Source organism: Artemia sp. Qi Xiang Cuo, chromosome 7, assembly GCF_049724085.1.
Source record: "Artemia sp. Qi Xiang Cuo chromosome 7, ASM4972408v1, whole genome shotgun sequence".
NCBI classification, from domain to species: Eukaryota; Metazoa; Arthropoda; class Branchiopoda; order Anostraca; family Artemiidae; genus Artemia; species Artemia sp. Qi Xiang Cuo.
In genome coordinates, this window is record NC_142800.1 from 11466553 (window position 1) to 11480872 (window position 14320).

General features: G+C 35.5%; 1 protein-coding gene across 1 annotated transcript in view; it reads left to right on the forward strand.

Annotated features, from left to right (window-relative positions):
- Positions 1-9428: 9428 nt before the first annotated feature.
- Positions 9429-14320, forward strand: part of LOC148949939 (uncharacterized) — a 49592-nt gene continuing 44700 nt past the window's right edge. The window contains exons 1-2 of the mRNA XM_089091745.1: positions 9429-9614; positions 12342-12394. Of these exons, the coding sequence (XP_088947871.1) occupies positions 9429-9614; positions 12342-12394 (239 nt within the window). The remainder of the gene's footprint in view (positions 9615-12341; positions 12395-14320) is intronic.

Sequence of the window (14320 nt, forward strand, 5' to 3'; positions counted from 1 at the left end):
TTTCAGCCAACATGGGTATCAAAGTTGTCCTTCCTAACTTCAGAACCTTTGTAAATATACCATCTGTTCCTGGACATGAATTTCCATTCATTCTTCTCGACTGATCCCAAATTTCCTGTTGAAGTACAGGCCTAATTAAATCATAATCATTCTACCTTAAAGGATGTGTTGCCGTCCCTAGACCTGGCTCCCTAACCTCTGAATCATTCGACTCATTTATCCGAACATCTTCTGGCTCTCTATTCTCAAAATAATCTGGCCACGTCTCAACTGCTGAGACGTCTCCTCTTATTCCCGGGCCCTGGATTGAACATTTAACAACCGACCACAACTCTCTTGACTTTTAAATGTTATAAACCCTCTTAATTTCTTCATTAACTTGCATCAGCCTCTCTCTCTTTTTAACTCTTTTAACCCCATTATAGTTCGACCTTATTTTTCTATGTTTATAGAACCGACGATAATTCGTTTCCTGATCCAATGGGTCTGTTGCTTTAAGTAGCCTGAAAACCCAAATTACCTCTTCCTTTTTCTGCCTACATTCCTCATCGAAAAAACCCTCATCTTTTCTGGCCGGATGTTTTTTATCCTGAGATAAAGGCTTGATTCTCTCATAAATTATATCTGTAAGTACCGAAACAATTTGGTGCAATTCAGCTGGTTCTGAAAAATTCAAAATCGAATGAAATTGCTCGTTTTCTAGTTCCATTTTAACCAAGTTCTATTACTCCTTGGTTATCCAAACTGGTTTACGAATCGTTTCCTTGCACGTAGACCTTTCCTTTCCCCTTTCGGACTGTCGAATACACGCCCTCAGCACAATACTCACTGGCAGATGGTCAGATCCAACCAACTCTAGGACCCTGAGGTCGACCATACGGGGCCAAAGAGAAAAACTACATAAGATATAAACAATTAGAGTCGGGCTAAACTCACTATAATACATCAAATCATCCACACAGAAATCTCCCTCCAACTTTCTATTCCTAATTATTAGCCTTTCTATTTTATAAAAAACTGTAATATTCCTTTCTCATTTATTCAATTTACGAGACCTTTCCCTACTTTTCCTACTAGGGAAAACATACTCACATTCATTCTTCAAACAAACATTCTGACCTGGTTCATTTACAAGGGGTTCACCAGCCTGCAACTCGTCCTCTTCAATAGTATATGCATTGAAGTCCCCTAGAAAAATAAAATTACGGCAAGGGTACATTCTTTTATACAACTGAGTTCCATTTACAATCAATTTCCAAGCATCTTCACGGCTGTAAGAAGTATTCTTCATAGGCAAATAAACAACACACACAACAAGGAGAACATTTTTAACTAACAAAGATAACTATAATAATATTTCAGGCTCACTATCTAGTCTACGAAAAAAATTAAATACATCCTTCTTTAGAAGCATGAAACTCCTCCATAGTATCTGCGATTTACCGAAAATTTTCTCCGACACTCAAAAACATCAAAGTCTTCATACGACGAAAATTCATCTAGAGAATTCCACGTCTCGACAAGGCAAACAACGTCCCAACTTTCACAACCGGCTGATGTACTTGACTCTTAATAGATTTTCTAACTTTTCCCTACTATAACCTTGTAAATTCCACACTATGAAACTTAAACATGATCCACTATGGCCCCGTATTCCCTATTTTGGCAATTTTGATTGGTTCTCAGGCACTGCTATATCCTCCCAACTAGGCTGCTCCTGATAAAAAAAACCGGAGCTTTCACTATCTGGCGAGGCCCAAATGATTCGTAATCCGGAATCGTCTCCCTTTCTCAAGCACTTTTTTTGCGCCTTTATCCTGCTCCAAAGGGGTAGTGGTCTTATTATTTCTTTTGTCCCGTCTTACACTCTGCTGAGCTAAATTCACCGCATGTTCTGGGCTAACAGTGGGATATTGCTACCCACAAATAAAATCAACCGGGTCCCCATCTTCTACAGTAAATACACAAGCAGTGGTTCCAAAACTCTAGCAACTAGCAGCCGAATTTACCGATCCATTTCTTTCCCGTGAAATAATCACATTAATCTGATTTGCGCGAGCTTAAGATGTACCAGGTTCATTGAAATCAACATGAGGGCTAACTATCTCAACACTCGCATGTTTTTCTTTTTGAACTTCATTCGCTATCCCTAGCGTGACTGATTTTGATCCTTCGTTACTCAGTGAACTTGCATTGACCATCACTTCATTACCCGTGCGCATATTACGATTTAAATCGGAACTCTGATGATCATGGGTTCTTATTTCCTCTACTGCTATAACCTTTCGTTGTTCTCGATAAATTTCTATCACTTTACCCAATTCACAATCATAGTCCGATTCACTATCGTGTGCGAAAATCTCATCCCCCACGAAGAGTCTCACACCCCTCAGCTTTGGATGAAAATAGCATTCCGTACGAGTAGCTCCCAAAATTGGTATCAACTTAATGCGTGCCAATAATTCTGAAGAAGTATAATCTAGTGTTACTGACAAATGAAACCTTTTGAAAAGTGCAGCCGATGTAAAAATTGATTTTTTTTAATTCCATAGATGCTAATTTAATTACGACTGGTTTGACTTTCTGGCTTGAAGGAAAACGAAAAACATCTTTATTATCTGTCTGCATAAACCTGGCACCTCTTACAATTTCATTTAAGCATCTAAGAATGTCCTCTTTTAGACTAGAACCCCTTATCTTTGGGTCAAAATTGTAGAGTATTACATTACATTTTTTTTAATCTACCTTAATTCTATACATTATATTTTTATTCTTTGAAATTTCCATTTTAAGCTCAAGAACTTGCGCCTCTGTATTTTGCTATTTTTTTCCCAGTTCACAAAATCTCTTATTTAGATATTATGAAATTGATGGAAAGTCCATAGATAATTTTTGAACCTTTTCGCTCAGGGGATTCAGCTTTTTAAGCTCTATTGAAATCTCAGTTAATCTCTTTAACATTTGTAGCTGGACTTTTGCTTACTCCGTCATCTTGGTGGTAATTACTAGGTACTTAAAATAGAAAGGCGTACCTGTTTAAGAGTTAATTGGCTAATCCACACTGAGTCAAGGTGTGCAATTAGCTAAGCTGTCATTAATTATGCCACGGCTAACAGCAATTCCGAGTGAACTTCTCAAAAAAAACCAAAGATAATAAACTTCTCGACAAATTCTGCGGGATATATTTTTCACAAGTCAAACTAATTGAATGTTGGATCATGTATTTCACAATTTCAGTCATATATATAATCCGCTTTTTAGATGTTCACTGAATGAGAACTAAAACTGATACATGATGTTAAGACAGGTAACCTTATTGACTGTGTTATTATAAACTGAAAACTGGCAGGATCGATAAAAGATACTAGGGAATATAGGAGTGCTGTTATTGATGTTAAAAGTAAAGATCACTTTCTAGCAGTGTCTAGTGTTAATTTAAAGCTGAAAAATGGGAAGGGCAGGGGCGTCGTTTGGGGGTGGCAAGGGGGAGGGGCATTTGCCCCCCATTAATGTGAAGAAACAAATTATTATACATCCCATGCCCTTTGACTATCCGTATATGGACCTCTCTTGCCCCCCCCCCCAAATAAAATGCTGGAGATTTGCCCCTGCGGAAGGGTAAATACCTTCCAGGAAGTCCCTTCCATTGGTAGACTCCAGGATCTGAATTTGAAAGAAACTTTCCAGGGACAGTTGAATACTAAATTGAGAGTTTAAAATATGATAATGTAGAAGATAGATGGAATAATTATAGGAAAATAATCTGTGAAGTTATTGATGGTGTCTTAGAGAATAAAGTAAGGAACACAGCTAGAAATATTAGTGAAAAGATTTTATGTTTAATGAATAGGAGCAGGACCCTGTACAAGAATTGTCTGAGGGATAAATCATGTGCAAATCAAAGGAATGCAAAGAAGTGGCGAAAACGTTAAAATATGAACTAAGGAGGTGTGTAATGGATTCCATGGGTAAAATTGCCAAAGATTTGGAAGATGCAGCAAGACAGCATAATAGTAAAAAATTGTACTAGCATGTTAATAAATTGAGAGGGAGTAGTTAATCTGGACTTGTGCCATTTAATGACAGGAACAGGGCCATAATTAGTGATAAGAAATGAGTTAAAGAGAGATGGGCAGGACATTTTGAGAATGTGCTAAACCGAGAAAGAGTTGCAGGAAAATATATAGAGGAAAGTAAAAAAGTTTGTGACACCTCTTGGATGTGAAGGAAGATTTATTTTGCGAGGAAGACTGAGTGACAGTACTAAAAGGATTAAAAAATAATAAGGCACCAGGTGCTGATAGTATGGTAAATAAGTTTCTTGAACATGGTGGCTCTGAAGTTAGAAATAAGCTATTGAAGATTATGAATACGATTTTTGAAAAAGGAGAAGTACCTAGCGATGTTAGGAAAAATTCTAATTAAGCCTCTGTAAAAGAAAAGTGATAAGAATGAGTGTGGCAGTTATAGAGACATTAGCCTGGTTTCTGTAAGTAGCAAGTTACTTATAATGATGATACTTTTTCGACTAAGAGGTGCTGTAGAAATTTTTTTAAAGAAAAGAACAGAGCGGTCTTTAGGAGGGTAGAGGATGTGTCGACCAAATTTTCACTGCCTGAGCCACCAAACACCTTTAGTCCTTAGTTTTATCGAGTCCATAGACTAAGAACCAGCATTTGATTCAACTGATAGAAGAGCTTTAGCGAAGATCGTGTCGTTGTATGGTATACCAGACAAATACACTAGAGTGATTTGTACAATGTACGAGACTCTCACTGCTGCTGTTGAGGTATGAAGTGAGGTTAGCAGCTGGTTTCGTATTAAATCAGGAGTTAAGCAGGGCTGTCTTCTATCTTTATTTCTAAGGATCATTTTGATGGACTTTGTCCTACGGAGTATAGGAAAGGCAATGGGAGGATACGGAATCAAATGGGGAAGAAAAAAAATTCCTGGACTTAGATTATGCTGATGATTTAAGCATCCTAGATGGAACAGCGAGCAAAATGAATGAACTTTTTGAGGTTTTGCGAGGTCAGAGTGCTAGAATAGGTTTGAAAATTAATGTCGAGAAGACTGAGTCTCTAAGTTGTAGGAATAAGTGAAGATGAAAGGGTGACGTAGGGCTACGAAAAGATCTGTCAAGTGAACAGCTTCACTTACCATGGTATTATTGCTTGTAAGGACGGTGGGAGCAGTGAAGATGTTAAAAAAAGAATACCAAAGGCTCAGGGTATTTTTCACAATTAAAAAAACTTTGGAAGAATAGGATGATGAGTCTCCAAATCAAGATTAGAATATTGGAAGCTATAGTGATGACCGTGGTCAATTATGGATGAGAAGCATGGGGTCTCCGAAAAACGGAGGAAGTTTTGACAGATTTTTTTCCAGAGAAATTGCCTACGTATTGTTTTGGGTACCTGGCTGACTAACCGTATTTCAAACAATAGGCTCTATGAAAAGTATGGTTGGCACGTTCTGCGGATGAAGGATGATAGACTGCCAAAGATTGTCCTTCTCGGCCAGCCGTTTAGGATTGAACGGAAAACAGTTTGTCCGCGGTTGGGTTGGGAGCATGTCGTAAAGAAGATTTAAGAAAAACGAGAATTTCTTGGGGAAGTTGAAAGAGGGAGGCCTTGAATAGATTGGGATGGAGGAGGAGCGTGCCTAGCTGCGTTGGCCTCAGGTGGCTTTGTGCTGCGTTGAAGTTTTATTTGTGCTGCGTTGAATTAGTAATTATAGTAACTTCCACATTATCACAACACACACGCAGAAAAAAAATGAATGTTCAGAACTTTTCAGAATTTCCCTGATGCTAAAAATAGACTGCAAGGTCACGCTGATGATTGTGCAGATATGCACCTGCTGTCATCTGTCTTTCAAATAACTTAATTATTTGAAAAAAGATTCAAAAAATTAACTTAGGAGACCTCACTGGAAAGCTAGACCTATGCTTAGCAGGTTTAATTTTCTTGCCATACGAATATGGAAGGGTAAGTTACCAAACATGACATATGGTTCAATACAATTCCGTGGTTTTTTATAGATACCACTATCATAATTGCAAACCACCTCAACCCCCTCCCCCCGTGTGAGGTTGCATATGTAGGCCTAGGCTACATCGCCTAAAAAAGGTTGTTCATTTTATTTTTTTAATTGGCTTTATTTGGTTATAGGCCTACTAACATATTGCAGATAGAAATAAGCTCAAAAAAGTATAAAAAAATAAGTAGGCTAGCCTAAATAAAAAAAAAAATAAATAACAATAGCCTAAGCCTAATTTGGAAAACCTATACAATCAGCAAACTTTTGTGTACAGCCTAGGGCTATATCTAGGACTGGACAGAATTGGAACAGTAGTGATTATTATTGAATGCTGTATTTCTTTTTTCTTGTCTGATTTCTGTGGAATGAACAACCCAAACCAGCCTTACCAGTTTCTGAAGGGAAACTCTTCATCTACCTAGTCTATGTTGAACTAGACCTCAACCTATGTTCATTTAAATTTCAAAATATGGGTTTGAACAACCAATAAGTTACCTACCATTCATTATAGGTGGATTAGCATAAGTTTATGTTCCTTTACAGAAACTAGAAAATTTTCACTGTGGCTCATAAACTAGAATTTTTCTATTTTTTCATTCTGTATAGGAAAATCAAGTGAATGAAACTTTGAAGAATGTTTTCACAGTTGCAACATTAGTGATTGTTGCAACATTGCTATATTTATGGTACAAAGAGCATTGAATGGAGAATCAATTGTTGTGCTGATTTATGCCTTAGGATATAAATTCTGTTGATTGCATTTTACAATGAAAATTTGCCTTAAATCATGTGTTCTAAACATATTAACTTGTTGGCTCTGTCATCTTACCAATAAGCTCTCAGTTTTAGTAGGTATACTTGAAGCTTCTTTGCTCCTGGGCTAATTCTTAGCTGCTTGAATTTAATGCAAGTAAACATAGTTTTGAACATAATAGGTTATTAGTCAACTAGTTGGAAAAGGAAAGTTTTGCTGGGGCAACATCTATTGTCAACTAGTTGGCAAATTTAAGTGTTGCTGGAGAGAAGTTATTAGTCAACTAGTTGGAAAAATTAAGTTTTGCTGGGGAGAATAAAATGAAAGTTTTGCTGGGGCAACATTTATTGTCAACTAGTTGGCAAATATAGATTTCTCCTATACAGTTGGGCCAAATTTTCCAACTAGATGACTAAAATGTTTTTAATTATAAGGAGATTGGATAGTACCATTCTATATAAGCTTATAAAGTAATTTTTTTCCAATAGTCAAAGGGCAGAGTCCCACATAATAGTACTGCTAATGAATCTTGGACATAATCATCCCACCCATTACCCACCTTACTCAGCATAATTTTCACTGTTGACAAAAAGAGCTAGCCCAGGAAATATTCTTTAAAAGTCCACACGTTTTAAGAAAAACAAAGAAGGTGAAACTTATTTTCAGGCTGTATTACTGATCTATGGAATGATTGGACAGACAATGCCCAGTAGTAGAGCAACAAACTATACAAGAACAACTGGGAAAAACAAGGGTCAGCCATACTTGAATAAGAACTGAGGAGCAGTCAAGAGAATTACTATCCTCACTTTATTCTAAATTGTGATTCCATCCAGAAAAAAACTTCTATTTGCTTTCAGTTTAAGTAGCCCCAGGCTATCCTAGTTCTTTTTAATTTGCATATTTTTTTTTACTTATTTCTTGTCAACTGTTGGCTCATAGCAGGCAATAAGATTTGAAAAAAAACAGGAAATTTTGGATATAGCCTAGGACTATATCCAGACATTTTGTAGGGTGGGGGGGGTCTGGTATGCAGGTAAATAGGAAGCAACTTAGGAAATCTATTAAATAGAAATTTGCTGAGTTAATGAAATAATGTTTTTGTTATTGTAACTTGGTGTTTTCCTCTGCAGAGGAAATGAATTGCTCTGTTACTTCTCTTCTTTGGCAGGGAGTCTTAAAAAGGCAAATAATGTATAAATATATAGTTTTCATACACTATTTTGCTGTTTTGAAGTAAAATGTTAGGGATGCCTTGAGGTATAGAGCAAAGGCCCATTATTTTCAGACTATGGCTTGTCCATTATTTATTACCATATGAAAGCTGGGCATTGTTATCTAAATGATATTCTTTTTGGTTAGGGGCTATGTCTCTTTCCTCTCTGCTGACATTGCCAGCAATGTCATTAAAATATAGTATGGTATAGATGTAGATGAGGGTTTTTTTGCTGTCTTTGAAAATAGGGCAAAGAATTGATTTCTGCACAAACTATCTTCAATACATCAAAGATTAGCAGTTAAGCTGTAATTTATGGTTAAAATTCTAGAAAATGGGATTTTCACCATTAGGGAATGTATGTATTGAAATGAAACTTTCAGTTTTTTCCTGTACCATCTCCACTATTTTCTGGTCCTTGAGCTTTTTAAGATTATACTTTGGGCAGATCTCTGTCTGTCAAATTTTGACAGGGATAGGGCAAGGTTCTTTTTTTTTGGGGGGGGGGGTCAAAACACAAAAAATACCTTTTTAAGCCACTATTTTCGTTTGTTCTAAGGAGGGAGTCCTCAGGGCTGGTCTCATGGGGGATTCATCCCTTGCTTGTATGCAAGTATGGATGCTAGATTATTATCCAAAACTAATGTTTTACTTCTAGAAGTAAATACATATTACCTTAATCACAGCTTGGAGCAAAATTAAGGATTTTCATCCTTCTAATGCTCTGTTATGACTTCTAAGGGTTGTTTGCTAAATTTTGGTTGAGGACTCAGCAGCTTCCCAGTTGTACAGGAACTCTTGCTGTAGCCATTCTTTGTCTAGATTTTTCTTGAATGTACCTGTTGAATCAACAGCCACTGTATTTTCAGAGAGTAGATTCCACAAGTTTGTTACTTGTTGGCTGAAAAATTGGCTTCTTTCTCAGACTAAGGAGCATTGCTTGAAGATCTTTTTGGAATGACCTCTACGTCACAGAATGTTCCGGGGGAGGGGTAAGGAGATGAGGGAGAACATTTTTTGAAACAATTTTGTGGGTCATCATCATGTCATCATGTTCCTTCCTGTATGCAAGAGTAGGAAGTTTCAAGCAACGTAAACCTCTTTGTATGGCATTTGTTTGAGGCCTTCAACCATTTTGGTTGCTCTTTGTTGAATTCTTTCTAGAATTTCTTTGTCCTTCTTGAAATAGGGTGATGCCAGGGACATTCCAACCTCTAGGCGCGGGTGAACTAGTGCCTTGTAGAGCTTCATAAACACACTTGGACATCTGCTAGAGATAGTTCTCTTGACCATTCCGAGAGATTGGAGGCCAGACGATGATACAGATTTTGCATGGGTGCTGAACTGTAGTTGATGATCAACAATTACTCCAAGATCCCTTTTTTCAGAGACTGCAGAAACGGGGTTACCTTGGAGATGGTATTGCTGATGTGTGTCATGATTACCAAAGTGGATTACATGGCATTTGTCAATATTGAAGTAGAGGAGCCATGTATCAGCCCAATTCCCAAGAATATTAAGGTCCTTTTGAATAAATTGCCAGTCAGAGGTTGTGGCTGCCTTGCCAACAAGTTTAGAATCATCAGCATAAAGAGTGAGGAGGTTTGAGAGGAGATTGGGTGCATCATTTATATATAAGTTGAAGAAACTTGGCCCAAGAATGGTCCCCTGGGGAATGCTGCTTAAAACAGTGGTAGACAAGGAGCAATAAGAATTCTTACAACTTGTGCTCTTTCTGATCATTTCCACAACCATATGATCACTTCATATGGTTGCGGAAATTCATCATTTATGCTAGGAAGTTATATTTTAAATAACGGAACTAACAGTGTTTCTTTCTGTTAACAAAAGTAAGCCTGTGCATATAATCACATTCTATAAACTGTTATTCTGTCAAGCCTCTTGCTACACTTCATTTGACTAAACATATGCATCCTTGCATTCAGTAGACTAGTTTTTTGTTATATGATGGTGAATGTGGTCTACTGGTCTCAATTGTATAACATTGTTACACAATGTCTTACTCTTTTGCACTGCAAGTTTATTAAAAATGATGCTAAAACCAGCAGTCAGAAGTCCGAAATTTGAACCATGGGCTTTCATGGAAATTTGAATTTTTGCAGTAAACAAACATGTTTTTTTTCTTCATTTTTCTCTGCCAGTTCTGGGTACTTTTCAACAGGGACTATCTTTTTAGGTAGGATGGAAGTTTGACTTCTTATTGCTAATTTTATGAAAACCATAACTTGATAGATATTGTATTGTTTGCTAATACTGGGTGGCAAATCTGCCACCCATCTCTTGGTAACTTTAAAAACACAAGACACCAGTCTTGCTATTATGGATCCCCAAGATAAGACATCAGAGCCACCAGTTCTTAGATGGGTTCTTTCATCACTATATGATGAAACTGACAGTTCCCAAGAGCTATGATTTATAAGTTACTCATGTATAATGGTTCTAGGCGTTTACACCCCCCCTACAGAAAATACCCCCTCCCCAAAAAATATATCCTTGCTGAAAAGAAATTATTCTCAAAAATTTACTCCCAACTGAAAGTGTCCCCAGACAATCAACCCCCCCCCCCCCCCCGGCTAAAAATGTCCCTATATTTCCCAATATTAAATAGTGTCTTTAAGCAATGCTTAAATTACAAAACTTAAAAAGGCACTTAAACTTCTGCAATGGGGTTCTCTGATTGTTTTATTGTTAGGGAGGGAGGGAGATGCCTCAAAGGGTTCATTTTAATGCCAAAAAATCCCAGCTCTCATTGAGTCATCAGATAAATACAGAATTAGTTCTAAGGGAGAGACAAGGGGGAGGTGGCGGTAGAGCTCTATGTATCAAAAACATGAAATTGATATGTATTCCCTTATGATTTCTGGGATTATTTCTGATCTATGCTGTTATTTTGAATGTAAAGAGTACATTAAACGCCAAAATGAGCAGAATTCATTCTATATAGGAGAGGTACTGCCCCTTCCTTATCCACACCTCCATCTCATGATTGCAAAAACTTCAGAGGGTGCTCAGTAGATCAGAAATTGAGAGTTCAAGTCTTTTTTTATGATTCAAAAGTGATTTTAGACCAACCAGCTGTAGGGGGGGGAGGATATTTTCAGGGTGAGTAAATGCTGGCAGCCTGTATAACAGTCTTTAAGATCATGACAGAATCTTTCAACTGCAAATATTTTTAAAATTTGCTTTTTAAATCAGGCTTGGCTCAATGAACAATAAATAAAGTTAAAAACAGAAACAAATACCACACCAAAGCATTTTTGAAGTTAAATAAGCCCTTGTATGAAGTTTATTTCTCCTTTTTACTACCATTTAATCTTATAGAGAGATTTAAGTTTAGAATGCTGTACAAATCTTGAAATCTGCATCACACTTATAATAAAGCAAATGAAGATTAAAGACTGTTATTTTAAGAAATGATGAAGTTGACTTTTCTTGAGTTTTTTTGTAGCATTATGCTGCTTTCTTGTTTACTTATTTTAATAAGAATCATTCTTGGGCTATTGATCAAAACCAAGGTATTGTTATTCATCTACTTAGTTTCAAGATTTTTATAAAGCCATACTGCTGACAGTAGTGACATCTATAACAATTTCAGTGCCATCTATTAATAATATTTTTACTGAGAAAACTGAATTCTATTCAGATAGATTGAAAAGAAGTATTTTCAAAAGTTAAACAGGTAGACTTATGAAGTTCAGTAAATGGATTATATAAATATTTTTGTATGTATATAGTGTATATATTTTTAGTTTGGAATCCCTTAAAATTATGGATAAATAACAGAAGCACTCAGGCATCATTTCTTCATATAGTTTAAAGGAGTACAAACCTAATCAGCCCTACATCTAGTAAACATTCCAAGTATTATCTTTTTACCTTTTTATATATTAAAATTTAAGTTGATAGCCTATATTTATGTAAATTCAAGGCAATGGTTATGGTTTTATTGGTTAAAGCCTTAAAGACATTCATCTTTAGTTAGCAACAGTTCTCAAAACAAACCAATTTGGTCATTCATCTATAGGTCTGTTTTTTAGGAATTATTTAAGTGTAGTTTGATTAACTTCTCACATTGTAGACTTGTTTTATTTAGAACCTTGGTAGTTTGTTGAGGAGTTACTCCTTCCCTGTCAAATATAATTAGCATTATTTTAGAAGGAGCATACTTGCTACTAGAGAAGATCCTCTTTAGTGAAATCTAGGCTAGTTAAGTTCATTCCTTAAAAAAACCTCAGTTTATTAGTAATCATTAGTACAGTATTGAATTGGAATAGTGATTAACAGGCCTTAAGTCATATTAAATTTAAGAGCCCTCTTGATACAGCAAATAATTTGTGGGTCCAGTTTGAATTCATGTTAAAGTAATTATTTAGTCAATCTTTATTCACAGTATGTCAGCATTTTTGCTATCCTTTGTAAAAAAAATGGATTTTTCTCTTCTTTGTCATAAAAATTTCATCTTTCTTTTTGAAACAAAATAGCTAATATTTTTATTTTTGTCTGCAATTTTGACAATTGAAAAAAATATGTTTTTGCAAGTGTCTTTAAATATAAATAATTCTTTGCTTGGTTATTAGCACCAAATTACAATAAAACATAAACTTTCACTGGTATTTCACCTGAAAAAAAAAATCCATACAAGAATCTGTATTGAATTGAGTTAAATAGGCCATTTAATTAGCTGTTTGAATTTTTGCCAAAACAAGTAGTTGATTTGGCCATGTCTTTAAAAAAATACCAAAAATTGTTAGTTGTTTATTTTGTTAGATTGTCAATTGTCTTCACTCTTTGCAAAAAATAATCCTTTTTGGAAATTTTGAAAAGTTGAATCAGAGAAAACCACTGTTTTTATTTGTCACTTTAATTGAAGTATTTTGTGTAATCCTAAGGTCACAAAAACATTGAAATATCCAACATTATATGATTTTCCAGCCAAAGAAATTCTAAAATTTACCAACTGTCTTAAAATATACATAATTTTAAGGGTAAATTTTGGTACAAGCATCAGCAGAAACAGCTTGACTTTTAGGGGAATAAGGGTAAAATACATATTCCTTTTTGGCTACTGTTTTCATGGAGAGGAGGTGCTTCAGATTAATCTCATTGGGAAGTCTCCATATTCTTCTTATGTACATATGGCTGTTATGTTGTTAGGCTATAAAACAAGGACATAGTAGGCTATCATTGCACTTTTATGATAGGATATCATAATTTAGTGCCATTAATTTATGTAAAGTTTAATAAAATGATATCATGTCATGAGATGTTAAAAAAATACCATTTTATTTGCTTTTGCTGTTGGCAAAAGCATGCAAATAAAATAATAGTCCAGTTGTCCATTTTTTTTTACAGGAAAGTGTTCAGTTAAATGAGTTTCTTATCATCTCTCATTTGATTAAATATGAACATATGTTTGTTGACTAGACTGTATTGGGGTTAGGAATCAAGATAGTATCTATCCAGTTATGGTTGTCAAATTATAAGTGTTATGTGAGGCTTGACTTCTGTAACTGAATGAAAACCAGATGTGTGGATTTTGCAAAATTGATCTTGCTCTAAAACTCAAAGGCTTAAATTATAAAACTCAAAAGGCTTAAATTAGTGCTAAAATGATCAACATAATAGTTAATCATTTATGAAGGATTTAATTCCTATTTCTTATTGGTAATTTAGTTCTGAGTACATACTGAGGGGTGCCAATCCATGAAAATGTAGATGGGGATGGCAATTGCTAATTTTTAAAGTATGTTAGACTACTTATTTCCATTTTGGCACAACAAATTTTGGGTGATGTAAATAGAATACCTCTGGCAATGAGGAGGAGGGGGCCTTTCATTTATGGAATAATTTCTGTTTGTTTTAAGTTTTAATGTTGCTACTTACTTTCAGTTGAAAATACTTGTTTTTTATATTTAATTTTTAATCTTTTTTCAAATAATGCTGGAAAATCCAAGATGCACTGCATGGTTGACACTGCCATGATGTTTTCATTTAATTTTTTGGGGGGACAGCAGCCTCCTCATTTATGGAATAATCTTTGCTTGTTTGAAATTTTAATATTGCTCCTTAGGCTATTTTAAGTTGATTTTTTTTTATTTAATTTGTGATGGTTTTCAATAATGCCAGAAAATCCCCTCTCTCTGGTGTAAAATTTCTCTTGGAAAGCTCCCCCATAAGCTTTCATTCCCATGGGAAACTCCCAGTCCCACCTAAAAATTGCTCAAATTTTGGCTGTTAACTGTGATGTCTTGGCATAGTAATAAAAACCAGCAATGGTTATAACCATA